Raw genomic sequence first — 27,541 nt, 5'->3', positions numbered from 1 at the left:
AAAATATCTGACCAGAAACTATTTATTTCCAAACTAGTTTATTTCATAGAGTCCAAAAGCTTCTGTGACCCTGGCTCAGATGGAGATCCGGCTTCTTGGTGTGTGTGTACACGGCTGCATGGTGATGCTTGCAGATCACCCGTGCCCCCTGTAGTGGAAGCGCAGTCTCCTAACCACGGAACCGCCAGGGAATTCCCAGAGATTTGGCTTATTAAGCTTCAAATTCAAATTCAAAGTACTGTGGGTCGAAGTAGTGGATGCGGACGTAACCATCTTCACCGCCGCTGCTGTAGCTGGAAAACAGACAGGCAGGGCCCAGTCAGAGGCCTGCCTTTTGGGAAGCAGGCTTGGGGGACAGGACATGGGAAAGGAGCAGAGGCGGGCAAACCAGGGCTGGGCTCAGCCCCCTTCACCAGGCCCTACCTCTTGCCATCAGGATGGAAGGCAACACTGTTGATAGGTCCGAAGTGACCCTTGACTCTTCCAAACTCTTCTTCAAAGGCCAAGTGGAAGAACCTAGAGGAGAAAGCAGGGTGGGAAGCAACAGTTCATTCAGTCTCCATCTCCTACCAAAACACATCAATGGGAACCATTCCCCAAACAAAACTATAAAGCAGGGAAACTGGGATAAGGGGGAAATGAATGCAAAGAAACAAGATGAAGTTGGGAGAAGACTGGACCCAAATGTCTTCCTTACCATGTGCTGGGCAGTGCTCTTAAGAGCTTCACAACTATTAACTTATTTAATTGGCACAGTGTTATGAGGTAAGTACAATATTACTGTGCCCATTATACAGTCAAGTGTGATTGGGCACAGAGAACTCCAATGATGTGCAGGGCTTCAGAGTGAGCCCAAGAGTTCATGCTTTTAACTGCTCTATCAGACACTTGTCACAGGAGGGCCCCCAATCTGGCGGTACTCCCTAGCAGCCAATGAATGAAGGAAAGTTTCCTTGGTTATCCGGTTTGTGGCCATTGTGAGAGACACTTCATGATGTTTCCTTCCCCTTTTACCTGGCCTCGAACTTGCCAATCCGGGTGGAGGTGGTGGTTACATCCATGGCTTCCTGACCACCGCCCAGCACCACCTGAAGGGAAGAAACTCTAGATGGGCCCATAGGGCAGGCCAAGTCCATTTTCCGTTTCTTCCCCAACCCTATAAGCCTTTAGTATCTCCTACAACAAACTGGGAAGATATTAAGGGTAAGGAACAAACATCCCTCAGCCACCTCCTGCCCTGCCCCCAGGGCTTCGCCATCATTCACCCTTGTTCCTGCTGAGATCTCCTCTCTGCCTGACACTATTTTCCCCCAGAGCTCTTTTCTTAATTGCTAGACAAACAACTAGATCCTGGAAACATTCTGTCTTTAGCAAGAAGCTTGGGTAGGTTCTCTTACATGGTCGTAGTTGGGAGACAGGGCAGCTGAGTTGACAGGTCGTTCTGTCCGGAAAGTCTTCTGGTGTTCAAGGGTTGTGGAGTCGAAGAGCTACAGAGAGAAGGCAGGGGAAATGTCTCTAAAAGGAGTCTTCTTGGGGGAAGCTGAGAGCCATGTCAGAGGGTGGGAGCAGGCCCGCCAGACCCCTTGCCCAGGCTCACCTTGGCAGTGTTGTCCTTGGATGCAGTGACGAACATGGTCATATCCCGGGATAACTGGATGTCATTGATCTGCCGGGAGTGCTCCTTAACACTCACCAGTACCTCCCCAGACTGTGGACAGAAGAGGGAGGCTCTGACCAGCTCCATTCCCACTACCCCAGGCTCAGCCAGGATTCTAGACTGTTTCTCGTCCCATGAAGGAGAGGGGAAGTCAGGTTGGGCTTGCCTTAGTATCCCCTGAATCAACATTTACTCCCACTACCAAGCCCAAGCTGCCCCAAGTGTACAGGTTTCATAAACACTGCTAGTCCACCTAGGAAAACACTTACGGTGAAACCTATTAATTAATCATCATGTAACAGTAGAGCAGTTCCATTTAATCCTTCTTCCAAAAAATACTGAATGGCTACTATTTGCCGGAGGCAGAGGCTGAGATGGTTAGACAGCCTCACTGACTTGATGGGCATGAATCTGAGCAAACTCTGGAAGATAGAGGACAGAGAAGACTGGCATGCTATAGTCCATGGGGTTGCAAAGAAATGGACACAACTTAGCAACTGAATAACAACAATAAGCAATAGTGTTGCTTGGCAACACTATTTGCCAAGCATTGTGCTAAGCACCTAACAACACCTATTTTTTTTAATCCTCACAACAATCCTATGAATTGGGTATTTTAACAGAATTTTAAAAGGAAGAAACTATGGTTCAGAATAGGTGGTGTGCTATGGAAAACAGTGTGGAGATTTCTTAAAAAGCTGGAAATAGAACCGCCATATGACCCAGCAATCCCACTTCTGGGCATACACACCAAGGAAACCAGATCTGAAAGAGCCACATGCACCCCAATGTTCATCGCAGCACTGTTTATAATAGCCAGGACATGGAAGCAACCCAGATGCCCATCAGCAGACGAATGGATGAGGAAACTGTGGTACATATACACCATGGAATACTACTCAGCCATTAAAAAGAATTCATTTGAATCAGTTCTAATGAGATGGATGAAACTGGAGCCCATTATACAGAGCGAAGTAAGCCAGAAAGATAAAGACCATTACAGTATACTAACACATATATATGGACTTTAGAAAGATGGTAACGATAACCCTATATGCAAAACAGAAAAAGAGACTCAGATGTATGGAACAGACTTGTGGACTCTGGGAGAAGGCGAGGGTGGGATGTTTCAGGAGAACAGCATTGAAACATGTATATTATCTAGGGTGAAACAGATAACCAGCTCAGGTTGGGTGCATGAGACAAGTGCTCGGGCCTGGTGCACTGGGAAGACCCAGAGGGATCGGGTGGAGAGGGAGGTGGGAGGGGGGACTGGGATGGGGAGTACGTGTAAATCCATGGCTAATTCATATCAATGTATAACAAAAACTACTGTAATGATGTAAAGTAATTAGCCTCCAACTAATAAAAATTAAAAAAAAAAAAAAGAAAAGAAAAAAAAAAAAAAAAAAAAAAAGAATAGGTGGTGTGACTTGGAGAGCTCAAAACCAGTAAAAGGCAGAACCCACTGGCATCTCCTTCCCTCGCAGGGTCTTGCTCACAGTTCATGAGGACCGATGCTCATCCAGCCTTTTTTCAGGTTTTCTCAAAGGGCTCTTTCATCTGATTTCCCTTCCCACTTACAGAACCTGCTAGACTATGTAGTACAAAGAGTTTTAGAATCTGCCCTTAAAAGTACTTCTCTGTGGGAGTTCCCTGGTGGTCCAGTGGTTAGAACTCAGTGCTTTTACTACTGAGGGCCTGGATTCAATCCCTAAGTGGGGAACTAGGATCTTGCAAGCCTCGCAGCATGGCCAAATTAAAAAAACAAACAAGCACAACCTCTCTGTGCCTCGATTTCTCTATTTAGAAAACAAGATCCAACTCCTCGTGACCCCATGGACTGTAGCCCCCCAGACTTCTATGTCCATGGGATCTTCCAGGCAAGAATATGAGTGGGTTGTCATTTCCTACTCCGGGGAATCTTCCCGACTCAAGGATACTGGGACGGGTTTACTTGAATTTGAGTGATGGGCGCCTGGCATGTGCTCTGCAAACATTTGTTAAGATGACTAAAAGGCCTCAAGCATTAGGCCTCACACAGGGACCCTCAGAAGATTGTCATTTCCTTCCCTGAGTTACTTTCACTTACTGTGAGGGAAGAATGTATCTTTGTCTCCTCCATGGACACATGGAAGGGAGGCATCTGGCTTCTCTATTTTGGGGAACAAGCACCAGTTTTGCAGTCAGGCCTATCTGGGGGCACAGATCAGCTCCACTGCTTGCTGGCATCACGCACTATTTATGGCCTTCACCTTGGTTCCATCCCCTTCCTGCAGGTAGGCCTGGTACCTTAGTGGACCACAGCCAGTGCTTGAGTGACTGACCAACCTTTACAGTATTGCATCCCAGCATTCCCCAGAAACCCAGGAGCCCACATCAGAAATCTGAGACAGCCTGGACTTCACCCTTTTGGTAACGTTCCATCTCACTGGTCACCCCGAATGTCTCCTGTCAGGTACCCCACATCCCTGTGACTACTACCTAGTTTTTGTGCATTCTCCAATCTAGCCTATGACAGCTTTCTAAAGAAAAAAACCCGGGACTTCCCTAGTGGTCCAGTGGTTAGGAATCCATCTTACAATGCAAGGGATGTGGGTTTGATCCTTGGTCAGAAAACTAATATCCCACATGAAGACTGAGAGCCACAGCTAAAGTTCACACACTCTGGGATGCCACCACCAAGACCCGATACAGCCAATATAAAATCAACCAATAAATATTTTAAAAAATAAACAGAAAACCTGATCAGCATAACCATTTGAAGATTTCCTCCTGCCTAAGGGGAAGTCACAGCTCCCGTATCTCTGGACCCGCAATCTAGTCCTGGTCCCCCTTCCCCAACACCACATTCCAGTGAGACCAAATTCCCATCCTGAGGAATCCGCCTATTCCCTTAACTCTGCCTTCACACACACTGCTCCTGTGTCTGTGGAACAACCCTCTCTTCTGGCTTGAAGCTCCATTTATTCTTCACAGGTTAAATGTACATGCAACCTCCTCTGTGACAGAGGACATTTCTGTACTTGGTTGAGACCTCAATAGTGGCAGAGCTCACAACCTGACCCATGTGCTAGCTGTATGCCAGTCTGTCTCCCGGAGCGCAGGGTCCATGTCTGATTCCCTTCTTTGTCCTCAGAGTCTAGCATGGGGCCTGCCACTCAGTGGGGGCAGGGAAACGCTTAATTGTGATCACTGGTAACATGTCCTGAGTACTCTATGACAAGTTTTTCAAACATCTGAGGTCATCTGATCCTTGAAACATCTTACAGATAAACAGGCTCCGTGAAGTTATATAATACGACCAAGATCACATACTTAGAAAATGGTAAAGTCTGTGTGAAACTGGCCCTCACTCTTAACCCCCGGGCTCATCCTGCCTGTCACAGAGAATCATTCTGATGGGCGTAGGCCTCACCCACCTTACCTTGGCACTATACTGGTTGAGTTCTCCACCTTCGTGGCCTGCAATGATGCACTCTCCCAGAGGTCCCCAAACGGCACTGGTGATCTTGGAGTCGTTGCAAGGGATCCTCATGTAGGGCTCATTGCTGTCTGTGTGGGGCAGCACATGTCAGGCCCTGGGCTCTGAAGCCGCACCCTTCACCTCAACCCCAGTCCTGTGCCCCAGCCCCGGCTCACCGATCTGGCTTGGATCCCGCAGGTCAAAGAAGCTTACGAAGCACTGGTAGCCCATCTGCTTGTCTGTGGAGAACATGATGATGTTGCCCCCAAAGTCAAAGCCACAGGTCCGGACTGCTGAATTGGTCTTGAGCAGGGCCAGCTGCTTCCCTGGGAACAGGCAGAGTCTCGGGTTAGTCCCAGCCCCCTGCTGATCCCAGAAGGATGCCCTCTACCCCTGCCTGTCACAATGCACTATTCCTCCTGTGCCGGTGACTCGAGCCTCTTGCCCGTCTTCTTCCTTTTAACTGTCTTTTAACTTCTCCATACAGTCCCTCCTCAGACAGCCCGCCACTGTGGCACTCACAATGGACTACACTGTATCTGTCTCCACCTCTGTGGAGAATGTGCTTCTCCATAGCAAAGACCTGCTCTAATTTCTCTGCATGTCACCAGTGCCCAGCAAAGACCTGGGAGAGATCTGGGTACCCAGAAAATATTTACTAAATGGAGTGGTTTAACAGACTCCCCTGTCTTCTGTCTGTTCCTACAATGCTCCCCACTGCTACCTGGGCTTGCTAAAGCTAAATATGCTTGCGGACTTCCCCAGCAGTGGTTAAGACTCTGCCTTCCAATGCAGGGGGTGTGGGTTTGATCCCTGGTCAGGGAACTAAGATCCCACTTGCCAGAGGGTGTGGCCAAAAATAATAAAAAAAAAAGAACTAAACACGCTCTTCCCTGCTCGGGGCCCTCCACAGCATGCCAAGTACCACAGAACAAAGTCATGTTCCTGAGTTCACATTCAAGGCCTGTTCTGGCCCTAGCCTGCCTCAGCTTCTCCACTGCTGTCTATTTCATCCCGCAAGAAGCAGGAACTCCCGCCAGATCAGATGACTCGGACATGACACTCACTGTGATTTCACTCTTGCAAGTGTCACAGCAATCACTCTCATATGACACTTCCTTTGGGAAACCTCCCAGGCTGATCCCATCCCCATCTCAGGCCTTCACTTGCCTCCCCCTCGGCTTTCACAGTGCACTCTGCTACCTCTAAGAAGGCTTGTATCTCACTGGAGTGCTTCTTTTCGCCTCTGTCTTCCTTATTTTCTTGTCTCTTTTTCCCTAGACTGGGAACCATCTCTGGATTCATCTCTATTTCCCCAGAACCTGTTGGCCTCAATAAACATATGATATAGGTCTTCACTGTATGCTGAGAAAAGTGAAGGATCCAGGCTTACCTGTTTCACAGTCCCAGAGACGACAGCTGTTGTCAGCTGAGCCAGTGAGGACATGCTTGGTGTCCCCTGAAGAGGGTGTTAAGAAGCGTGACAGAATTCACCAGAGCCCTTGTCCTCTTGGAAGGCCAACTGAATCATCTCCCTATTCAGCACCAGAGAGCCTTCCTTCTCTCATCCTAATCTCCTCATTCAGAACTGGATCCTGTCCGAGATGTTCCCCGAACTAGTGAACAGACCAAGGAGTAGGAGGTAGGTAGCATCATTCTCCAAACCCCACCATAGCATCTCAAACTCCCAGCTTCAGGTCAGCAGCTTCTCCATTGCTGGCAGACCCTGGGAGCACAGACTCAGAACAAGATAAGGATACAGTCAGCGTCCACACACCACACAGCTCCGGTATGGCCCATGTAGGTGCCCAGTCTCTCACCATTCACAGAGTACCATACATTGACAATCTGGAGGATCAAGGACAATGTGACAGGATGATAGGCATCACAGGCAGGGCCATGGACTATTTTGCCCCAGAAGCTTCTAGCCAGGCCAGATTCTACCCTCCCCTGCTCATCTCTTGGGGAACAGCAGGTTGTTGGTAAAAAGACTCAACTCCTGGATTCTCTTCCTGCTTGCAAAAAAGTCTCCATCATACCAGCCTTTCCCCAGACTCCTAAACCCTTTGAGGAATAAAAGGTCAAGTTGAGTATCAGCCTAGCAAAACAGTAGTGTTTTGGTGTTCTGTCCAAATGGGAGCAGTTCGTAGGAGGGAAACCTGGGTTCCAGTCCCTGCTCTGCTACCATCTCACTGTATTATCTCAAAATTTGTGCTTTTCCCCTCTGAACTTCAGTTTTCCCAAGTGTAAACTGGCCAGGACAATAACGCCTTTTTCAGAGGGTAGCTGTGAAATTCCAATAAAATAATGTCTAAGGAATTTAAAATTTGTGTCTAACATTAATATGGTACTCACAAACTCTTTATTCAAGTAAGCTTCTTATTTGAATAATCTCATTTAATCCTAAAGACAACCCCAAGAGGGAGGTACTATTACTACACATATTTTGTAAAAAGGTGCACTTAAAGTTTATAATGGTTAAATGGCATGTTCAAAGTCACACTGCTAGTGAATGCAGGACTGAGGATTCAAATCAGGTCTGTCTGGTTTCAGAGCCCCCACGTTTAGCCACTAGGGTTAACTTTCTTCATATGGAGGTGCCTCAAAAGGCAGTACTCAGAGAGGCTGTTTGCAGTGATTGAGTGGCAGGAAGAGGGATGACTGAAATGATACCAAGGACACCTTCTTTAAGGCCTTTATCCCTCGCCGCCCCAGGATCGAATTCCCCCTTCTCCAGGTGGTCTGTTCCTCTATCCTTGTAGAATAGTTTTGTTCTTCCCCGGAATGAGCCCCTCTCCGCCCATGAGCTAGATGACCCCCGTCCCCGTCCCCTTTCCACAAGGTCCCCTTGCTTGTCTTCTCCCTGGCTACTCCCTCCTCCTATCAACAATGGAGTCCTTTCCCACATCTATCGGTGTAATGCTCTTGCCCTCCAAACCCCGGGATGATCTCTCCCTACTTCTCAGAACGGGGCACTCTTTGGTATCTCTCGCAGCAAAACTAGCTTGTCCACCCTTAGCCCCGGGAGAATGAACTCGCCCGCTCCCGGGCCCCCTCAGCAAGGTCCCGGCGGGCCCGCCCGTCGGCCGACGCTCACAGGGTCCTTGGCCACCGTGAAGAGGAGGTCTCCCTCGCGGTTGTACTTAATCTGAGTAATGGACCGCTCATGGCCCTGCAGCAGGATCGGCTTCTGTGGGGACAGGACGGCAGTGTCAGCGCCCAGAATTGGCCCCTACCCCAGCCCGGACCCCCACGTCAACACCTTTAACACAAGAGAACTCACCATCCCAGCGGTGACGCGAAGAAAGCAGCAACGTGAGTAGAACCGGAAGAGGCTTTGGCGCCACTTCCGGATCACGAGTCTCCGCCCCCTTCATTCCCGGAAGTGGAGAGGAGCGGCGTTGCCATGGCGGCGACCCTGGGTAAGCTGGCCCCGCCCCTCCCCTGGCTTCCAGACCGCTATCCCAAGTTCATTTCTTACTCCACCTTCACCACCTAACCCCGACCCCTGCTACAACCCCGAACCTAGGCTCCAGGATCCATCCCCCCGGCTTCCCGGGGCCTGTCCTACCCGCCAGTCACACCCGGGGCGTCGGAGAGCAAAGAAGAGGTGTGGGGGCGGCGGGGTGGGAATGGGAGGCGGGAGGAGGGCTAAGGCCGTGCGGTGGGGCGGCGGGGGATGTCACGCTTCTCTCCATCCAGGGCAGGTGCTGGCTCTGGTGCTGGTGGCAGCTCTGTGGGGCGGCACGCAGCCATTGCTGAAGCGGGCCTCCTCCCGCCTGCGGCAGGTTCATGAGCGGACCTGGGCCCGGCAGTTGCTGCAGGAAATGAAAACCCTCTTCTTGAATCCCGAGGTGCGTCTGTGAGTGAGCCCTCTCTAGCGGGTAGCAGCTAAGAATTTGGTTTCTGGAGTCAAACAGATCAGGGTCAAAATCTGCCCTCCACCACTTACTCGCCAGAAGCTCTTGGATGAGTCTCTTATCTGCCTTGGGTCTCAGTTTCATCATCTGTAAAATGGGGATAATAAGGGTAACCGTTTCATGGGGCAGTTGTGAGGGTTAAGTGAGGTGAGGCACATAAAGCACTTAGCAATGGGCCTTATACATATAATTAGGTCTCAAGTCTATGATGCCCTGAGCCGCTATCAATATTTTATTGTGGTGATCCTTCCAACAGACTTTTCCAGACGGAGGGCTTAGGGCTCAAACTGGCTCTGGGGAGTGGGGTAAGGAAGAATTTAGAGTACTACTTCTGAGCTCAGTGCTGCCAGTCTCGGCTAGTGGGAAAGGCAAGACATAGACACAACCGCCTCTCAGGGCTAAGGGCTTTGAGTGAGGTACAGATAAAGTGCTGCGTGAGTTCAGAGGAGGGAGGCTGGAGCTAGGCGACTGAGGGAAGGTTTCTTGGAGAGAGGAACACTGGCACTCAGGGACTTGCAGGATGGGGAGGATAGAAACCAGCAGGGCTGAAGAAGAGGGCATTCAGGGCAAAGGCATGGGGTTCAGTCAGTGATGTTCTCTCTGCCCTGGAAGGGTCCTTTTCAGATGGCTTAGGCTCTAGGCCCTTATAGCTACCCCTCCCTCCAAGGAAAGGCTTATTTTGAAGCTCAAAGAAGGCATCCCTGCTCAGGTAAGCAATCACACTGACTGTAGTTTTCTTCTGTTTCCAGTACCTGATGCCCTTTTCTCTCAACCAGTGTGGTTCCCTTCTCTATTACCTCACCTTGGCATCAACAGGTGGGTCTCTGGCTTAGATCTGCTGTGCTTAGGGTGGAGGGGGGGTGTCTCAAACACCTTGTTGCCATGAGTGAGGGATCTGGTTCCATATTGCAGTAGGGTAGGTGGGTTGGTTATGAGTATGCTGCCAGGCACAGGATTGGTTTGAAGCCTGGCAATCTTATGCAGCAGCAGAGAAAGAAAGTTCCTTTGGCTGTGTGAAGGGTTGTTTTTTGTGTCTGTGTGTGTGTGCACCATGCAGTTTATGGGATCTTAGTTCCCTGACCAGGGATCAAACCCAGGCCCACTGCAGTGGAAGCACAGAGTCCTAACCACCTGACTGACAGCAAATTCCCCAAGGGCTGCCTTTGACACTCTTGCTTCCACTGCTAACTACCTGCCTGACCTTGGCCAAGTCTCTTATTTGAACCTTGATTTTTTATGGTTGATTTCATAGCACTGAGAGAATTAAGTTCAGTATTGAGAAGCATCCAGAGCAGTACCTGGTGCACAGTGGACTAGAGGAGCGCAATAAGGATAAATTTCCTTTCCCCTTTTGTTGTGTGCCGTCTGCTGCATCAGATACTGTTCTAGTTTTACACGTTTTAAAAAATTCTCAGCTCAACCTTATAAAATGGACACGATTGTCTCCACCAAGGCGATGAAGTTACCAAACTTGTGGGCAACTTATTTCATCTCCTAAGTCCCACAGCATGTCAGTGCAGAAGGATGTGAAGCCGTCTATTACTAAAGTTTATGCTCTTGAACCTTGCTATGAGAAGTTTTTGCTATAACTTTTCTATAACTCACCTGGAGTCTCACCTGCCCCCCCCCCATGGATTTGAGGGGAGTTTGGACCCCAAATAGCCCTTGGAAACCCCTCAGAAGTCAAGGGAGGGGATAGGCCAACCTCCAGATCTGCTTCTCCAGGTCAGTCAGCTTCAACTAGCATCACTCCACCTTCATCTGTTTTACATTTTGGGTTTCTCATAAGACTTCATTTTAAAAAAAGTTTGAAAGCCTCTGGCACTCCCTGCTGCCCAGAAGGCTGAGTGCTCTGGACAGATGCCTGCAGTTAGCCATTTACCAAGTTTTGAGCAAATTGGAATTTCAGGATCCTCTTATCTCACCACTTACCCTGCCTATATCCTTTAAGGTCCACCATTCTAATAGTCAGAACAGTGGTTAGTATTTATTCAGCCAAGGATATACACACGCTATCATATTTCATCTTACAAAAGCCCTTTTGTAAGATGATGCTGTTATCTTGCTATCACTGTTTCTCAGGTAGGGAACAGGCTCAGAGTGTTTGAATGACCTAGCCAAGACCACATAGGGAAACCTGGGTCTGCCTCACTCCAGTGTCCTGTTCTTCCCTCGCACCATGCTGCTTCCCTCCCCCATCTACTGTTGCAAACCAGTCTTTAGCAATCATTACATTCTGTGTTGTATAAGGTTAAGGAAAGCACTCTGAGTAGATGGCAGTTGTGTCAGTTTCTTGGATGGCAGATACCAGTCATGGCAGTGCCTTGTGGGGGATGAGCAGCTACACAGTTCTCTCCACCTCTACCTGGAGCAGGTGAGGCCTGGGAGGGCTGGGAAACAATGTGCTGAGGAGCCAACGTACACAGCCTGCCTGGCAGTTATGAGTCTGGCAAACAAGAAACTCAGTTTCTTATTTATCCATTAGTTTTTTCAGTTTTTTTTTTTTTTTGGTATGTGTTTTAAGAACATAACATAAAATCTGTCTTCTTAAAAAGCTTCAAATGTACAAAATTTAAGTGTAATAAATTTTAAGTTAAGAGTATTGTTAACTCCGCTAAGTCTTTTTGAAGTTTCGTTTATTGAAGTCAGAGCTTCAAAACTAAGCACCAGATCCTGGACTGTGGTGACCTCTACTTAAGACCCAGCCCTGTGGGGCCTGTCCTGTACCTGTTCCTACCTCTGATGTTTTTTCTCTTATATAATTCCATGAGGCCCAAGCCTGAGCTGAAACAGAAACAAATGTGCTTCACCTGCTGTTTTGGTTTGTCCTTATCCATTTAGTTCAGTAAAGGCACAGGCTTTGGAGTCAGGCAGACCTCGGTTTAAATCCTCAATTTGCCTCCATTTATGTGGTGTCTGTGAGCCTTTGTTTCCATTATGGTGCTAATGCTCTTCCTGCATTGTTGTTATGAAGATTGATTCGATGTGTACACGAAGCACCCAGCACATAAAGTGTGCTCGATAAGTGGCGGCTGTGTTTGGTGTTACTGCACTCATGTTACTGCATGCTTTGGGTTTTGGGTACCTGTCTGTCCAGATGTCCTTGAGATCAAAGTAGTTCTTGAGTGCAAAGACCTCACTCATCCTTACCAGCAAACCAAGATGGTCCCAGACCTTGTAGTTTAGGTCTTCTTGCTGAAATCCTGAGGAAGCACTGAATTTGAAGTCAGGAGACCTGAGTTTGAATCCTGAGCTTTGCTGCGATTTATCTGAAAAAATGGGGTCATGAGACACTTTTTTAAAAACTGTCTTGATGATGTAATGAAAGTGTTTTGTGCCTAGAAAGAGGTCTTTTTAAACATTTTTTTTGCATCTCAGAGATTCTTTTCATTCTGATCACTCAGATCTGACCCTAGCTGTGCCCATCAGTAACTCTCTGGCCATCATCTTTACACTGATTGTTGGGAAGGTCCTTGGAGAAGATATTGGTGGAAAACGTAAGTCAGGACACTGCAAGTTCGGGAAGCCACTACTTGGACTTTGACACCCCTGGGTTAGTTTTTTCCAGAGCTGTCTTCTGTGACCAGGTGAGGAGAGGCTCTTCCCTCATCCTGCCCTTTCCTCTGTAGCTCTCCTGCCTCCTTGTTGCCATCAGAGTTGCCTTCCCCTGGGTAGTTCCCATCTGAGTCCTTCCTCAGCCCTGCGTCAGCTCCTCCTGGCATGGCTAGTCTCAGAGCTCCTCAATTTCTGCCCATTATCCCAGGAGCATTTGCTGGCATGGTGCTCACCGTGGCAGGAATTACACTCTGCATCACAAGCTCAGTGACCAAGACGCAAGGGCAACCGTCTGCACTTTGATCCAAGGCCACCTCCAGCTCTGCTATCTCCAGGAAACCCTTGGGCCATGAGGTAGAGGCAGTGAGCCTGGGAATTAGCCCTCCCACCCCCAGCCGCAGCCCCAGCTTCCTCACCTCCTGGGATAATAACTACCTCACGGTTCGTAATAAGAGAACAAGAGTGGAAGGGCTTTGTAACTTTCAAGTGCTATTCAACCACTCAGACTTAGCACAAGAGGCTTCACCCGCACCCTCAGCAACCCTCGTGCCCCAGCAGCACTCTCTGCTGTCACATCAGGTCCCCAGACCTGCTGCCGTTACTGCGGCCTGACCTGGACTATCCCAGCAGCTGGATGGTGGACTGCAGAACCCCAGCTGCAAGGGGAAGGCCCGCTACAGCCTCTGAGCCAGAAATGCAGACAGGAGGCCTCCAGGGCTCAGCCTTCGCTGGCTGAACAGGGAACTGAGGGAAAGTGTCTAAGAATAGCAGATGACATGGGGGAGAGGAGCTGGCTGTTAGCCTCGCCTGTCCCTCCGTTGAGGTGGGTGTAAATCCTCAACTGCCTGCTCCCCTCAAATGCCTGTGGGCCCGGGCACTGCCCAGCTCTAGCGTGTGGAGCAATGCTGGGTGAGCAGTTGTTGTTGAGTTGCTAAATCAGTTGTCTGTAATAAATCTATAGTAAACAGATGGAGGTTAGTAAGTATTCTTTTATTGTGACAGACCCACTCCCATGTTTGTGGTCTCTCCCCCAAACCCAGCTGGCTACTGCTTTCTCTGGCCAGAGACCTCATAGGGAAATAGCCTCTGTAGCTGGGGCTTCTCTACTCTAAAAGGAAAGGAAGACGGGCGTGTAGTTTACGAGCAGAAGAGCTGGACTGAAAGGGTTGCATCATACCCCTTCAGTGAGCCCAGAGGAGACACTGGTTCCTTGAGAACAGGATGCTGGAGGCTGAGGATAAAAGATGGCTGCAGAATGAAGGTCCCCAGTTCCTGGCTGGAGCTGCCGGATCTCAAGATGGTGGAGCAGGCATCAGGCTGAGATAGCTGCCCCAGCCCCAGGCTGGTCTTCCAGGAACAGGGCCTCTTCCACTATCTGTGCTGCTCGCTGGAGGAGGAAGAAGGCCACACAGGACGGAGCCATTAAGCACCCCAGTCCAGCCTCCAGCCGTTAGCCTGGGGTTTCCCAACTCCAGGAAAGGAAGAGACCAGAAATCTGGATCCACCATCTCATTAACATAGGAACTCAGGCTCTGAGAAGGTTAGATTTGCTCACAGTCACAAGGGAGAATTGTTTCTGGGACCCAGGGCTGCTGGCTTCCAGCTCAGAACTCCTATCCTAACATGTGGCTTCCAGGGACTTCCCTGGCTTCCAATGCAGTGGGTGCGGGTTTGATCCCTGGTTGGGGAACTAAGGTCCTACATGCTACAGGGTACAGCCAAAGAACAAACCATACAAGCAAAACAAAAGCCAACACACGGCTTCCAGCCCCAGCCCACCTGATCCAAGGGCTTCTCTGTCTGGGTGTCTTCATCATCTGCTACTTCCTGGGCCCCTGCCATCTCCTTCCTTGGGTGGGGAGCCCCATACACTCCCTTGGTTCCTGATGTGGAAGGCAATAGATCAACGCCGAGGCTGAGGAGCCCTCAACATTCTTCCCTCAGACTTTCTCTATCAGCCCCCTCCCCTCCCCTGAGCCTTGCTCATGACCACAGAGGATGGAGGTTAGTTCAGGGGCAGACCTTTGGCCCCCATCCCCAACCCTTCCAAATCCCACCCCTGAAATGTCATATCTTTGAGTTTCCACATGTTTCTTTTCATAAGCCAGGTCCCCATAAAAAGGCAAAGAACTGGCTATGCACATGAGGGAGTAGGAGACAGTTGTGTTGACATCAAGACCAGCTCCGAACCATGGGACTCCCTCACCCGTTCTGTGTCATCCCCAGCAGGCACCATCCCATGTCACTGTTAGAAGCTGGCTGAGAAGGCCTTGAATTCTGGGATCCCCTCACCTGATGGAAATGAGAGTGTGGGGAACATATTTCTTGGCTCAATAGCTCGTTGGGGTCTGGCATAGAAAGCAGATGGCTTGATCTGTCTGGCTTCGTTTGGAGAGGACTGGCTTGCCTGTGCTCTATGGCCCTGGGCCTGCAGAGGGAACACTGAGCGTGGGCCATGGTTGTAGGCTGTCCTTACCTTCTCCACTCCCAGTCCAGGTGTGAATGCCTCTGATGCCTTTGGGAGCCTGAGAGAGGAGAAGCCGTCCATCTTCATAGCCTGCATCTTCCCTCCCTGCTCCCTCTTCCATCAGGCTGCTTTATTCAGGGACATAGTAGATGATGCCTGGTATTCTAAATGCTCAGTGAAACCAGTTTGTATCATGACTGAGCGACTGAACTGAACTGAACCCCCAACTCACTGGCTCATCTCTTGGGAGGGCTTAGGCCTGGGATAAGATGGGAAGCTGATAAGCATTTTGGACCCTGCCATGCCAGATATGCTGATTTTCCCAGCATCCAATCTGGCATCAGGTCCAGCAACTCAGAGTGGCGAAGATCATTGTAGAGCCCAGATAAGCTGACTCTCAGACCCGGTTCTGGTCTGGCTGCTGTCAGTAACTGTGTTACCCTGAACAAATCACTTCACTCCTCTGAACTTCAGCCTCTCTTCTGGAAAATGGGAATAACAATCTTTATTTCACAAAATTATTGAGAGGATACAGTACAATAAGGTCAGAGGGAAGCTAGTCACTTCCTTCTTTCCCGCCCCCCACAACCCCCTGGGTCACCTACCACCTGCTTGTGGGGCTTGGACTTTGGATCTGGGGGACTCCTGCAATGAAAAAAGAGAAGGCTTATAGGGGGCAGAGCAGGACATGGAGTCAGGGTGGCTTCCTTTGCTCTAACCTGGCACCCCTCCCCCTCATACATACATACCAGCAGCCCCCGGGCAGTGAGGAACTGGGCACCAGCAGCTCCAGATAGGGGAGGGCCTTGAACTCATCCTCTCCAACGGCCACATAGTAATGGCCGTTCACCAGAGCCTCCCTTGCTGACAGTGGGAGCCCATCCAGGGTGCAGAGCCTGGGGGAGAGAGGTGAGTACATAAGGGCCAGTGAACAAGGTGGATCTTGATATTCATCAGACTGTGAGGGGGTGGGTACAGCTCTTCCAAGGTGCCCGGCGGCTGCTGGTCCTCCGGGCACCAGGGCCAGTCCCCCAGGCTCCACCCTGGCTCCAAGGGCTGGGCCAGAAGGGCCTCTCCCTCTGGCACAGAAAGAAGTCCCCATTGGGGAAACATGCTTTCCTTTGGCCTTGGCCTTTTCATCCTCCAGGAAGGCTAGAACCAGTAGGGCGGCTCCCTCTGGGGACATTCTGGTTTCCGCAGTCCCCAGACTCACTTGTGCACAGCCCCGCTCTGTAATTTCACCTTCTTCGTCAGGAGCTTCAACAGTGCTTCCCAGTCCTCGCTGGCGGCCTGGGACAGCTTCAGGCTGAATGGAGGACTTGACAGGTCCCCATTCCTGAACACACTGGGACAAAGAGCAGCCTGGTAAGGGGAATGGTCTCCAGAACTCCTTAATTGTGAGAGGATGAAGGATGGCACCGGGGCCAGAAGACAGTCTGAGACTCGGTGCACGGGTCCCTCTTCACCCAGTAAGCATGTTGGACTTTTTCCGTCCCCACCAGTCACCAGGGGCTTCTGGAACAAATCCACCCACTTTTCCTTGGTCTCACTGAAACAAAACTCTATGCCCCTGCCTCCCCAACACGGGCACTCACTGGATGTAGCAGGGGGAACCTGCAGGTAGCTGCCGTCCAAGGGCCCCATCACACAGCTGCCGAGTCACGGGAGGACCCTGAAACCCATCAGGTCCCCAGATCAGGAGCATGTTGAGGTCTTTGGTCAGGGGTAGGTCAGTCCAAGGTGGGTAGGATGAGGGAAAGGAACCAGACTGGGGTGAAAGAGGGGGTAGGGAGGGTGGGACTGATCACACTTTTTACCACAGGGTGCTTCTACCTCCCTAAGTCACGTTCTTAACCCCCTCCCATCCCTCTGTTTTATAGCATCCTGTTTCCTTTGAGGACCACAGCCTGGAGATAAAAGGTTGTGAAAGGCGCAGGGAACAGCATTTTGAAATCCTGCACCCCGGCAAGGCTAGCAGCTGGCTCCAGAGTAGGTGTGGAGAGCGGCAGATCCTGCTGCTTCCAGGGCCCCTGACCACCCAGACCAAAGTGGGAGCCATCCCAGGGGACGGGGAGAACAGAGGGCTGGGGGCTGGCCTGCCCCAGGACTCACTGCCAATCTGCTGCTCTTCCCACCTGGATCCTTCCCTCCAGGGGGTAAATAGCTGAAAGGACAGAGAGGTCACAGGTCATCTTGGATGCTGTGATCTCGGCAGCCCAGCAGCTGCCAGAGGGCGGGGCTGGGGCCCAGCTCACCAGGTCTCTCTTCCCAGTGAAACAGTCTCAAGTCATCTCAGTCCAGAAACAGATGCTGACACTTGAACCTGCCTTAGGCCTGTGTGTATCAAGCTGCACATCCAGTCTGGGGTCTCAGGCACAAACCACATAATTAAAGGTCAAAATCCTCCTGTATCTCAGAAATGTTCTCATTCACAGGGTATGTGGTTTCATCTCATTTTATATGAGACAGAACAAGAACTCCCTAAGTAACATGGAAGTGACCAAGCTTAGATTCTAAGTCTGTCTAGCTCCCAACTCCTGGCTCCTTACATTACAGTGAGCAACCTCTCAGCTCGCTGAGAGTGGAGGAAGGCTTGGAGGCCAGATCTGACTTGGAAGCTCAAACACTGAAATTAGTCTCCCATCTTGGAAAGCACAGCCACACCCTGTAAAGGGTGATCCCCACTGGAGAGCATGGGATGCCTATGGATGGATTTTAGAGTATTTGATGGTGGTGGTGACGGGGGTGATAAGGATCCCATCAGGAAGAGCCTTTGGCAAAGGGGGCTCAACTAGCATGAGAATATTGTTCTTGCCATGGGTTGGTCCTGGCTGGATAGGCATGATCATCAGTGTCAGACTCTTGACTTGAACTGTGGCTCCACTTGTGTTGTCTACTCCTAGGCAGCTTAGGACTATCTTGATTTGCTCTTCCAAAGAATGGGGATAAGACCACCTGCCTCACAGGACTGTTAATGTCCCATGAGTGAGCTACATAGTCAGTACTGAACACCTGCTTTGCTGCTGCTATTACCTCCCTCCCCAGGCTCTTTGACCAGCCCCAGCCCACTCACGGGAGCCTGTGGAAATGTTCGAAGCCAGCAGCCACATACAGCCCTCCGTTCTGCAGGTCTGCCAGGTCGGTGACAGGGTGGCCATGACAAGGGGTGTAGAGAGCACGCACGGCCACTGGGGCCTGCACAGCCAAGGTCACCTCCGAGAGGAAGGTCTCCAGGGTGGGGAAGCGGCGTTGAGTCACCACCAGCTGGCGGCCTGGGGAGAAGGGGTCCCCATTCCGGTACACCACTACCCTCTTAGCTGCTGGACCGCCACCGGCCATTGTGTGTCCCTGGCTAGAGACGCAGAGCTGTTGCCAGGCAACTAAGGCAGGGTTGGGAGCAATGCCAGTCAGAGGTGGGTCCTGCCTTTTCACTCAGGAAGGCAGGGAGAGCCTCCATAGGAGCATCTGTCTGCATTCAGGGTCTCATCCAGTCTGCTCTTGGTGGGGCCTCACAGGAGTAGGGTGGGTCTGGTCATTAGGTATGAAGGAAGAGCCGGGGCTCAGTGAGAGGGGCAGTGGCAGAGATCACACTGAAATACAGATGTTCAGTACTAGGTTGGGGCAGGGATTCTCAGAGCCTCCCTGCCACTCTGTAGTCCAACAGCTTTGGGGGGCTGTTCCTCAAGGATGCTAGTATGCTCCTAGGCTGGGGCTCCCGGCCAGCTCTGGAGAGGATGCCCCATGTCAGCAGGAAGTGAACAGGAGGTCCCAGAAGCTTGTCCTGACCAGGGGCAGAAGATAAATGCCACCAGGCTCAGAATCTAACGAAAACCTTTATTCTCCATCTTTATTTATTCTCAACCTTTATGCTCCAACTTGCCTCGCCCCAGGTGGCTCCCTATTCCAAAATGTGGGTTGAGCCACCGGCAGAGGATGGAAGTAGCCTCCCACCTTCTCCCTCTACTGGTGCCAGCTCTGTGCTCCGGCTTCTCTTGGCCTCATTAGCCACCAATACCCAGGGGCAGGAGGTACAACTGGGACCAGGGAGCTACGATGAGGTCTGTCTCCCTCACTGCCCTTTCACAGCATCCCCCTTTGGAACCTGGTCCTCCCTGGTTCCCCAGGGTCTAGCCTGCTGGTCCTGTTTTCCACTGTCTGCCCCTCCAGTGATCCTCTCCCGTGTGGTCTGATCCTGTGGACAGTTTCTCAGGTGGCCTCGATCTCCATGGTGCAGTCCTCTGGTTTTGCCATCCTTCATGGCTAGATTCACTGGAGGGTCTATCTATGGAGCTTTTGTCCCTGGGGGTCTGGCCCTTGGGTGGTTTATTCTTCCAGAGATCCAGGCCACCATGCTCTGCCAAAGACCCATCCCAGGTGACATGGTCCTCTGAGATGCCCAACTCTAGTGGCACAGCTCTTTGCCAATCAGGCTCTTTTTGGCATGGCCCCCTGGGAGAATTGTCATCAACGTTTGGGTCCTCACGGGGTGTGGGCAGCTGTGTCCTGGCCTTTCCAGGACAGGAGCCCTTAGATTTGAGCTCTTTGTGGCTTTCATCCTCTAGAAGTGTCAGCTGCAGGCAGGCCTCTCCAGAGATCTCTTCTCCACAGTCCGGCTCTTTGGTGAGCCTCTTCCCTGTGGCCTGGCATTCCGGTGGTGTGGGCAGCTGTGGTCCAGGCCGTCTGTAGCATGGGTCCCTGTACTTGGCCCCAGCAGTGGTTTTATCTGGAGTGGCCAGTCTTTCTGGGAATTTGTGGGGTTGTGATCTGAGTTTCCAGCAGGAGGCATCCACATGGCCTGGCTCTGCAGGGGTCCTGCCTCTGTAGGACTGGTCTTCCAGTGGTGGGCCTGGTTGTGATCCAGCTTTTTCACAGCTATGTTCCCCATGATCTTGGCACAAGCTGGGCTCATGTCTGTTCTGGTCCACTTCTGGGGATCTCAGTGTTTGTTTGAGAACTAGGTACTGTTAGAGAAAAGAACAGACACTGTACCAGGCAGGTCTGCTTGGGCCTGGCAGAAGGTATTTCCTTAACCCCCACCCTTGGCCCTAAATGTGCAAAAAAGGCTCCAAATTAGTGCCTACCTCCTTGCGGCTATTGATGGCCTGTTGTAGCCACAGCAGCTCCATGGCCAAGTGGCTGCGCTGGTTCTGGAGCTCCTGGAGCTCAGTCTGGCTGTGGGACAGTCCTGGACCTGCAGCTTCTGTGAAGGAGAATGAAGGGAGAAAGCCTTGAGGGAACAGACACTGCACACTGGCTTAGCCCTTAGGGCCTGGCACCTTCCCCCTACCCACCCATAAGTAGCCCCCAACCAGAAGGAGGGAAGAAAGGGATGCAGCAAGCCTTTCACTTTTCAGATGGGAACGCTTAGGGCCCAGAGGGCAGAGGCTTGCCCTGATCTAGGTAGAGGTGTACCTGGGTTTTCCATCCTTGACACATCTCTGGTCTCTTGGCTCGGTTTCCTGGTCCTCCTGCTCTGCTCATCCTGAAGCCAGGCGCTGGCATCTCTGCAGGGAAGACTGCTGGAGTTTGTGAAGCTCTCTCCTGACTTCTTCAGTATCACCTCCTCCCAGATGGTCTCTTTCTCAGTCTCTTTACATGGGAAGTGGCTCCATAGTTCCTGCTCTGGATTTGGTACCCTCTCTCCGCCGGCTTTCCAGGTCTGATGGGATTTTGCCTTCTGAGAAATCAAAGGGGTGAGAGCCCTGAGGCTAAACCCTCCAAGGATCTGGACATTCTGATTTAGCATACCAATTGATGAGGACTAAGGATTGGGGTGTGAGGAGGTGAGTCTGCTCCCTTTTCCATTGAGAAAAGCTTGTCGGCAGGTAAGGTGGAATCCCCTTGCCCAGGTCCCTCTTTATTTTTTACCTCTAGGGTGTGTAGTACCTTTGGGAGAAATCGGGGCCTGGGAATCCAGCCCTCAGTCCACTGAAGCGTGCCCAGATCACCCTCGATCTCTCGTACAATAGCCTCATATTCACCTCGAAGACTCTGGAACTGGCGTCGGACCAAGAAGCCCCGGATGCAGGCCTGGTGTGGAGAACGAGGGGAGAAAAAACCCTTATCGCTGCAACATGGGGATATCTTGGGGAACGCTCCTGGAGAGGTCATCCGCGTGACTGCAATAGGGGACCGGGCTCGGGGAAAGGGCAGGTGACGCTGTGCGTTGGGGCTCCGGGGGTTCGAGGGAGTGTGCTGGATTGGATCCAGCACAGTTCTTCGACTGAAGGCCCTTTCCACCCTTTCCCTGATCCCGTAATTGCCTGTGGTGGCGGTGCGGGGTGGGGGAGGGGGCGGACGCGTGAGGATCACTAGGGTCCCCACATTCTTCAGGCCGGTGGGGTGGGTCGGTAGCTTCGGACATGGGCACGCGGGCAGGTTACTAGACGTGAGAGCCTCACCTGGTCCAAAGGTCCCACCCAGTCCGAGAACCCGTGGGGGGAAATCACTAGGCAAGCCGCCCGCCCCGCACCTGCAGCGCCGTCACCTTCCGAACCAACCGCTCCCGCTCCATCCGGGCGCAAACTGACCCGCCTGGCGCCTGCGCAGTGCGTCACCGGCCTGCGCCGCGGGCCGACGGGCTCAGGCCCCGCCCCGCCGTCTCCTTGGCCTTCTTTGGGCTACAGTCAGGACCCGGCGCGAGCCGGCGCTGTTCCCTTACACCCCAAGCAGCTCCGGGGAATCCAACCGCCCGAGCGGGACATCCCAAACCAGGTGTGTTGCGCAGGGGAGTCCCTGCGAGAGCTGGGGCCCGGGCGCCCCTCCGAGTAAAAGGAGCAACGAGAGAAGACACAGACCGCTTTCTTTCCTTCTGGTTTAATTCCATTCAGTGCCCCCCTCTCCCATAGCACCTGGGGGGGCCGCGAAACATCCACTCGAGTCCGTAAAAAAGTCACAGTTTGAAGGAAATGAGAAGGGACAGTCAAGGCCTGGGTCTTACACCTACACAGCTGACGGCTCCTCAGGCTCGGCGTTCTCGGCCAGGTGCAGCTTCTGTCTGTGCGGGTCAAGGACTGTGATGCTCTGGACCCCAGGTCCTTCCAGCCCTATTGTCCCAGCCTGCACAGGATTGGTTTCCGCAACTGCGCGAATGGGCGGGGGTCAGGGACACTGGGGTGGTCCGTGGTTCAGGATTGCAGCCCTTGCTGGCCCCTCTTGCCAGGCCTTACCCCCTTCGCTTTTGGTTTAGATCATGTGTGTGCACTACTTCTGTTAGGACTAGATGTGAGATAGTCTGATCAGTAAAAATAATTGTTCAGTGCTGAAAGAATAGGGAGACATCAGACAAGCTTTGTCATAGATTGGTGTCAGCTAAAGTGCCTACAAATATTTTGATAAGTAGGTAGAACATATTCCCTGCAACCACTGTTCTTTCACCTAACATTTGGGGAATTCTTTCTGCACCCTCTACCAGGGTAGGGGGAGTTTGTGGCTAATTCTGTAGGAGTGAAAGGGGTGAGGATGTTGATTATCTGTAAATATTCCTGCAGGGTGGTGGGGAGGCAGAAGCTGATTTTATATCTGGGAGGGGAAGACACCCACTGTCAAGTCCCCTAGAAAGGATACATAGAATTACTAAGATCTTCCAGCTGTCAACAGAAAGAGAAAGGGGGATTTCTGTAAGGAGGGGCACCAGGCCAAACTCTGGATGTTCTGGGGCTCATCTTCTGGTGGGTGTTGAGAGGCCCAGAGCTTTTGCCTCCATGCACCCCCAGTTTTTCACCTAGGGGCCAGGAATGGTCTTGGCAGCATGTACCCTCCCACCCCCGGGTGCCCTCAGGAACCAAAGCCCGCAGCCTGACCCACATTGCTAAGCAGCTGGTCCAGGTTGCGGTCAGCCATCGTCTTTTTCTGCTCCTCAGGTAGCCCGCCAGTCACCCCGTCCTCTTCCTCCTCCTCCTCTTCCTCCTCTCCACACACGTCTAGGCTGAAGTGCAGCCGGGCCAGCTTCTCCTGCATCTCCCGCACGTGCTCCAACTGCTCAAAGGAGCATTCCTTCCCTGGACAGCGCCTGTCAGCTCTGGGAGCCAGCTTGGGACTGCGGTCCCAGCCTCGCCCCCAGAGACCCAGCCCTCCGGCCCCACCCCCGGCACTCACCGAAGGCCTGCAGCCGGCCCGAGTGGAAGTCATTGAGCAGGTTCAGCAGCCCCCCTTCCATTTCATAGACGTCGGTCACCTCAGTCAGGAAAGAGTGCTGCAGGGGGGTGCCTGCAGAGCCGCCTGCACCTCCTGCCAGCACGGGGCGGCACTTCTCCTTGCCTGCCCTGGGTGAGTGGGCATGGCCATGGTCACAGCGTGGGGGAGCCAGGTACCCCCAGGTCTTTTGTGCCATCTGTCTATGCCCTAATTCATCTTTCTATCCCCACCCATCGACATAAGTGGATGTTTGTTCTTCTGACCCTGTCTGGGGCACTAGGATGCATTAAGGGAAGTGAGTGGATGAAGAGGGGTGAGGGTGAGAGATCAAAAGAAGTCATTTTCTTCCAGTGGTACAGCCAGAACCACGCCTGGAGCAGGGCTCTTGGGTTCCTGTCTGACCCCTCACTCATTCTCTCCTGTGATCGCTTGTGCTCACTGGTCCTCAGTGAATTTGGGGACAGTTACTTCCTTATTGCCAAGTGAGCCATTTTACCACTTCCAAAAACATCTTTCTGCCCCTCTTGTATATAAAAACCATTTTTTGAATTTTCCATTGCCCACAGGAGAACATTGAACGACCTTCCCAGCTTGGCCTCCATACCTCTCTAACTGCATTTCCTACTATTCCTGTCCCAGCCCTGAGCTTCAGCTACACGCACTTGGCTGTGTCCAAACATGCCTCTCAGGCAGGTGGTGCCAAAGGCACAGGGAAACATAGTAATTAGAGGAAGAATGTGTGTTTAGTGGAAACGCTATAGGGTAGACACATTACAGGGTAGGAGGCAAGTTTTCAATCATTAAAACAAGTGGAGAACTCAAATTGTTTACTTGAGTATCCCCTCACCATTTCCTGCCCCATGACACTCCGGGACCACCAAACCACTTGTGATTCCTGGAACCTTGCAGGCAATATTTTTCTTCTATACTTCTGCCAGCCAGGCCCCTCAGCTTAGAACAGTCTCTGTCTCCAGTGTGCCCAACAGCCTTCTCTGATTCACTTCCTAGAAGTTTGCTCACTCCCTGCTCTAAGAGGTGCATCATCACACTGGGTGATCCCTGTGACCCACCGGGTCTTTCCCTAACACACCTGAAAGTAGGGACTGGGTCTGAAATCTCAGGGGCCAGTGGAGGGAGGGGGAGCCCCAGGGAAGGCATGGATTCCTACTTAGTAATTATAGGCTAAGACCCCCTTTACCTTGCTGCCCACAGGGCTCAGGCCAGAGTTAGGGTCCCTCCCTCCTTGCCCTGCTTCCCATCTGTACCTACCTCTTGAACTTGGTCCGCTGTTTGGGGGATGGCAGATGAGGGAGTCCCAGGGCCAAGGAGCCACTGTGGCTGGTGGGCACTGGGACCCTGCGTAGTGTGCCTGGGGGCTGGGCTGGCTGGGTCAAACAGGGCTTGGGACTCCTTTTCTTCTTCTTGTCCTCCATTGGATGCTGGCTAGGCCTCAGGCCCTGGGAGGGAGGCACCCACTGAGATGGTGTGGGCAAAGCCATCCCTCCACCCAGCTATCCCTGAGAATTGCAAAGGATGCCCCAGGACCTTCAAACTGTCCCCTCATCACTCCAGTAGGGGAAGGCCGGGTGCCGGCACCTACTGCTGAGATCACAGATGTGTATTCCAAAGACCTGTGGCCCAGTCCAAGTCTCCTCTGCCCTTTAGTTTTAGCCTGAAAACCTAGGTCCTGCCTGAAAGGACTGGATCAGACACTATTCTTGGGCTGCAGCTGCTCCCGGGGTTTCCTGTCCCTGTAGCTGAGGGGGTGGAGCTGGCAGAGGAAATGTAGGGGGAGTCAGGGTGGATGTGAGCTGGCAGGAGCCCAGCTGGGGATTAGGGGTGTCTTAATTAGACTCCGGTTCTATTTATCAACTGCCTGGACAGACCCTGACAAACCTCAAGGGGATCAACGCGTGCATGGGATCACCTGGGAAGACCCCGTGTCGCACCCCGAGGATGGGCATCAATGGTTGAGCTGGCAGGGCTCAGTCCCCGCACTTGGACACTAGCATCCTTTCTCTTCCACTCCACCCCCAACGGTAAACACCAGGAGACTCCCATTAGTTCCTTGGGACAGACTTCCAGCTGCTTCACCCTCCCCAGTCGGGAAGTCCCCTCTAGGCTGCAGCTGTAGTCAGAGAGGGCCGGGTGGTCTGGCAGGGCAGCCGGCAGCCTAGGCCTCCAACAAAGGCTGCGCCGATGCTCGCACAACTCGGCCTCCCTCTCGGCCCGCCCCCTCGGCTCCAGGTCCATGGAGGTGCCTCTGCCTGAGGTCTGGAGGCCCTTTACGGGGTTTCCCCAAGCTGCTTACTCCCAGCTTCCAACACCAAACCCGACTCCGCACTCTGGGGTGGCGCCTGGGGCATAAGCATTTAAATTGGCACGAAGCCGGCTGGCACTGAGGGGGTGTGGTGCTGGGGGAACAAGCGCGTCAAATGCCTGGCCCAGAAGCAGCTCAGTCCAATTAGAGACGCGAGAGAAGAATTACAGTGGGAGCCCCAGCTCCCCAGGAAAGCGTGGTGGCGACCTGGGATCTATTTTCCACAATCAGTCTATAAACCCGCGTGCCAAATGGATCTCTCAGCTCGGAAGCCAGGATCCGAAATGGAGCGAGAGACCAGCGTCATTCCGCCTCTGCACCCCACCCCCAAGGGGGAAACGAACCTGAAGATTTAGGGTCTGGAGTGATGCTTCCGTGCCGGTTCCCTCCGCCCTCAGCACTCTCCAACTAGGGAACGGAATGGGTGGATGCTGAGCTCGCAGTAGGTAATTTGCATTTAAAGAGAAACTGACCTTTTAAAGAGTGGGATGGAGTGAGATGGGAGGAGCATCTCCACATTTATTAAGTTGTCCCTTTCATTGAACTTCACGTCTCCTTTTGAATTAAGGTGATGATATTGGTTATGCGAGGACAATCCAAAAAACCCTTTCACTGAATATCAGTTTAAGAGAGAAGCTACAGTCCTTTGCAAAATGGTGGAAGCTTTGTCAGAAATGGAGGAGAGAAGGAGGTGGGGAGCTGGGAGAGAATGAATGAATGTGTATATATATATTCATATAAAATACATAAAAGATGATGCTGTTAAAGTGCTGCACTCAATATGCCAGCAAATTTGGAAAACTCATCAGTGACCACAGGACTGGAAAAGGTCAGTTTTCATTCCAATCCCAAAGAAAGGCAATGCCAAAGAATGTTCAAACTACTGCACAATTGAACGCATCTCATACGCTACCAAAGTAATGCTCAAAATTCTCCAAGCTAGGTTTCAACAGTATGTGAACCGAGAGCTTTTATATATTCAAGCTGGATTTACAAAAAGGCAGAGGAACAAGAGATCAAATTGCCAACAACCATTGGATCATAGAAAAACGCAAGAGTTTCAGAAAAACATCTACTTGTGCTTCATTGACTATGCCAAAGCCTTTGACTGTGTGGATCACAACAAACTGGAAAATTCTTAAAGAGATGGGAATACCAGACCACCTTACCTCCCTCCTTAGAAACCTGTATGCAGGTCAAGAAGCAACAGTTAGAACTGGACATGGAACAATGGACTCGTTCCAAATTGGGAAAGGAATATGTCAAGGCTGTATATTGTCACCCTGCTTATTTAACTTATATGCAGAGTACATCATGCAAAATGCTGGACTGGATGAAGCACAAGCTGTAATCAAGATTGCCAGGGGGAGAAATATCAATAACTTCAGATATGCAGATGACACCACCCTAATGGCAGAAAGCGAAGAGGAACTAAAGTGCCTCTTGATGAAGGTGAAAGAGTGAGAGTGAAAAAGCTGGTTTAAGACTCAACATCCAAAAAACCAAGATCATAGCATCCTGTCCCATCACTTCATCACAGATAGATGGGGAAACAATGGAAATGGAAACAGTGACAGACTTTATTTTCTTGGGCTCCAAAATCACTGCAGATGGTGACTTCAGCCATGAAATTAAAAGACACTTGCTCCTTGGAAGAAAAGCTATGACAAATCTAGAAGGCATATTAAAAAGCAGAGATAGTACTTTGCTGATAAAGGTCTAGTCAAAGCTATGGTTTTTCCAATAGTCATGTATGGATGTGACAGTTGAATTATAAAGAAGGCTGAGCGTTGAAGAACTGATGTTTTTGAATGTGTTACAGAAGACTTTTGAGAATCCCTTGGACTGCAAGGAGAAACCTGTCAATCCTAAAGGAAATCAATCCTGAGTATTCATTGGAAGGACTGATGCTGAAGCTGAAGCTCCAATACTTTGGCCACCTGATGGGAAGAACTGACTCATTGGAAAAGATCCTGATGCTAGGAAAGATTGAAGGTAGGAGGGGAAGGGGATGACAGAG

The 27,541-nt window shown here is 51.4% G+C and overlaps 5 protein-coding genes across 15 annotated transcripts; 1 reads left to right on the top strand and 4 right to left on the bottom strand.

Annotated features, from left to right (window-relative positions):
- Positions 1 to 21: 21 nt before the first annotated feature.
- EIF3I (eukaryotic translation initiation factor 3 subunit I) lies at positions 22 to 8,492 on the bottom strand. Its single transcript, XM_020896110.2, has 11 exons — positions 8,407 to 8,492; positions 8,221 to 8,313; positions 6,884 to 6,971; positions 6,517 to 6,582; positions 5,300 to 5,449; positions 5,085 to 5,212; positions 1,598 to 1,708; positions 1,398 to 1,487; positions 1,015 to 1,088; positions 424 to 516; positions 22 to 293 (listed from the first exon to the last, which is right to left on the bottom strand). The coding sequence occupies exons 1-11, from the start codon at positions 8,407 to 8,409 to the stop codon at positions 212 to 214; spliced, it is 978 nt and encodes a 325-aa protein (XP_020751769.1). The 5' UTR covers positions 8,410 to 8,492; the 3' UTR covers positions 22 to 211.
- Positions 8,485 to 17,476, top strand: TMEM234 (transmembrane protein 234). Of its 5 annotated transcripts, XM_070459089.1 has the most exons (6): positions 8,485 to 8,545; positions 8,826 to 8,977; positions 9,793 to 9,859; positions 12,448 to 12,540; positions 12,807 to 12,870; positions 13,236 to 13,567. In XM_070459089.1, exons 1-6 carry the CDS (start codon positions 8,530 to 8,532, stop codon positions 13,429 to 13,431), a joined length of 588 nt encoding a protein of 195 aa, XP_070315190.1. In that variant the 5' UTR covers positions 8,485 to 8,529; the 3' UTR covers positions 13,432 to 13,567. The 5 variants fall into 5 exon arrangements, with proteins under 5 accessions (XP_070315190.1, XP_020751774.1, XP_070315189.1 ...); XM_020896115.2 differs by lacking the exons at positions 12,807 to 12,870; positions 13,236 to 13,567 and adding an exon at positions 16,946 to 17,476; XM_070459088.1 differs by lacking the exons at positions 12,807 to 12,870; positions 13,236 to 13,567 and adding an exon at positions 16,946 to 17,476 and having other exon boundaries at positions 12,448 to 12,630.
- DCDC2B (doublecortin domain containing 2B) lies at positions 9,076 to 18,420 on the bottom strand. 5 transcript variants are annotated; one of them, XR_011484788.1, is made up of 11 exons: positions 18,139 to 18,420; positions 17,178 to 17,229; positions 16,661 to 16,737; positions 16,279 to 16,410; positions 15,815 to 15,961; positions 15,671 to 15,710; positions 14,891 to 15,026; positions 14,378 to 14,481; positions 13,776 to 13,985; positions 12,194 to 12,312; positions 9,076 to 9,130 (listed from the first exon to the last, which is right to left on the bottom strand). XR_011484788.1 is itself a non-coding variant. In XM_020896107.2 (9 exons), the coding sequence occupies exons 1-9, from the start codon at positions 18,402 to 18,404 to the stop codon at positions 13,911 to 13,913; spliced, it is 1,029 nt and encodes a 342-aa protein (XP_020751766.1). In that variant the 5' UTR covers positions 18,405 to 18,420; the 3' UTR covers positions 13,570 to 13,910. The 5 variants fall into 5 exon arrangements, 4 of the variants coding, with proteins under 4 accessions (XP_020751766.1, XP_020751765.1, XP_070315187.1 ...); XM_020896107.2 differs by lacking the exons at positions 9,076 to 9,130; positions 12,194 to 12,312 and having other exon boundaries at positions 13,570 to 13,985; XM_020896106.2 differs by lacking the exons at positions 9,076 to 9,130; positions 12,194 to 12,312 and having other exon boundaries at positions 13,892 to 14,481.
- Positions 18,421 to 18,879: 459 nt separating this feature from the next.
- IQCC (IQ motif containing C) lies at positions 18,880 to 21,669 on the bottom strand. The gene is made up of 5 exons (XM_020896103.2): positions 21,538 to 21,669; positions 20,952 to 21,095; positions 20,478 to 20,742; positions 20,147 to 20,265; positions 18,880 to 20,026 (listed from the first exon to the last, which is right to left on the bottom strand). The coding sequence occupies exons 1-5, from the start codon at positions 21,577 to 21,579 to the stop codon at positions 19,193 to 19,195; spliced, it is 1,404 nt and encodes a 467-aa protein (XP_020751762.2). The 5' UTR covers positions 21,580 to 21,669; the 3' UTR covers positions 18,880 to 19,192.
- A 196-nt stretch (positions 21,670 to 21,865) lies between these two features.
- Positions 21,866 to 25,967, bottom strand: CCDC28B (coiled-coil domain containing 28B). 3 transcript variants are annotated; one of them, XM_020896118.2, is made up of 6 exons: positions 25,866 to 25,967; positions 24,471 to 24,676; positions 23,163 to 23,329; positions 22,872 to 23,065; positions 22,632 to 22,654; positions 21,866 to 22,062 (listed from the first exon to the last, which is right to left on the bottom strand). In XM_020896118.2, the coding sequence occupies exons 2-6, from the start codon at positions 24,632 to 24,634 to the stop codon at positions 22,008 to 22,010; spliced, it is 603 nt and encodes a 200-aa protein (XP_020751777.1). In that variant the 5' UTR covers positions 24,635 to 24,676; positions 25,866 to 25,967; the 3' UTR covers positions 21,866 to 22,007. The 3 variants fall into 3 exon arrangements, with proteins under 3 accessions (XP_020751777.1, XP_020751776.1, XP_020751775.1); XM_020896117.2 differs by having other exon boundaries at positions 24,471 to 24,658; positions 25,866 to 25,962; XM_020896116.2 differs by lacking the exon at positions 25,866 to 25,967 and having other exon boundaries at positions 24,471 to 25,859.
- Positions 25,968 to 27,541: the final 1,574 nt, after the last annotated feature.

This window comes from Odocoileus virginianus, chromosome 30 (assembly GCF_023699985.2).
Source record: "Odocoileus virginianus isolate 20LAN1187 ecotype Illinois chromosome 30, Ovbor_1.2, whole genome shotgun sequence".
Classification (NCBI taxonomy): domain Eukaryota; kingdom Metazoa; phylum Chordata; class Mammalia; order Artiodactyla; family Cervidae; genus Odocoileus; species Odocoileus virginianus.
The sequence above is the reverse complement of the archived record's forward strand: the minus strand, read 5'-3'. Positions and strand labels throughout refer to the sequence as shown.

Bases quoted from the DNA above. Each gene is read 5' to 3' on its own strand.
- EIF3I (XM_020896110.2), bottom strand. The intron at 6,972-8,220 runs GTGAGCGTCGGC...TTGATCCTCCAG, and splicing joins TCACGGTGGCCAAGGACCCT to ATTGTCAATGTATGGTACTC. The intron at 6,583-6,883 runs GTATCCTTATCT...CACCCTCTTCAG, and splicing joins GTGGTGTGTGGACGCTGACT to GGGACACCAAGCATGTCCTC.
- TMEM234 (XM_070459089.1), top strand. The intron at 8,978-9,792 runs GTGCGTCTGTGA...TTCTGTTTCCAG, and splicing joins CCCTCTTCTTGAATCCCGAG to TACCTGATGCCCTTTTCTCT. The intron at 12,541-12,806 runs GTAAGTCAGGAC...CCATTATCCCAG, and splicing joins AGAAGATATTGGTGGAAAAC to GAGCATTTGCTGGCATGGTG.
- DCDC2B (XM_020896106.2), bottom strand. From the start codon at position 18,404: ATGGCCGGTGGCGGTCCAGCAGCTAAGAGGGTAGTGGTGTACCGGAAT. The intron at 15,962-16,278 runs GTGAGTCTGGGG...TCTCTCCCCCAG, and splicing joins CAGAGCGGGGCTGTGCACAA to GCTCTGCACCCTGGATGGGC. The intron at 15,711-15,814 runs GTATGTATGTAT...TTTTCATTGCAG, and splicing joins TCACTGCCCGGGGGCTGCTG to GAGTCCCCCAGATCCAAAGT.
- IQCC (XM_020896103.2), bottom strand. From the start codon at position 21,579: ATGGAGCGGGAGCGGTTGGTTCGGAAGGTGACGGCGCTGCAG. The intron at 21,096-21,537 runs GTGCGGGGCGGG...TCTCCACACCAG, and splicing joins GGAAGGTGACGGCGCTGCAG to GCCTGCATCCGGGGCTTCTT. The intron at 20,743-20,951 runs GTACTACACACC...TTGATTTCTCAG, and splicing joins GGCCCCGATTTCTCCCAAAG to AAGGCAAAATCCCATCAGAC.
- CCDC28B (XM_020896116.2), bottom strand. From the start codon at position 24,700: ATGGCTTTGCCCACACCATCTCAGTGGGTGCCTCCCTCCCAGGGCCTG. The intron at 23,066-23,162 runs GTGAGTGCCGGG...GGCGCTGTCCAG, and splicing joins GGGCCGGCTGCAGGCCTTCG to GGAAGGAATGCTCCTTTGAG. The intron at 22,063-22,631 runs GTATCCTTTCTA...TGACCCGCACAG, and splicing joins GAAGATCTTAGTAATTCTAT to ACAGAAGCTGCACCTGGCCG.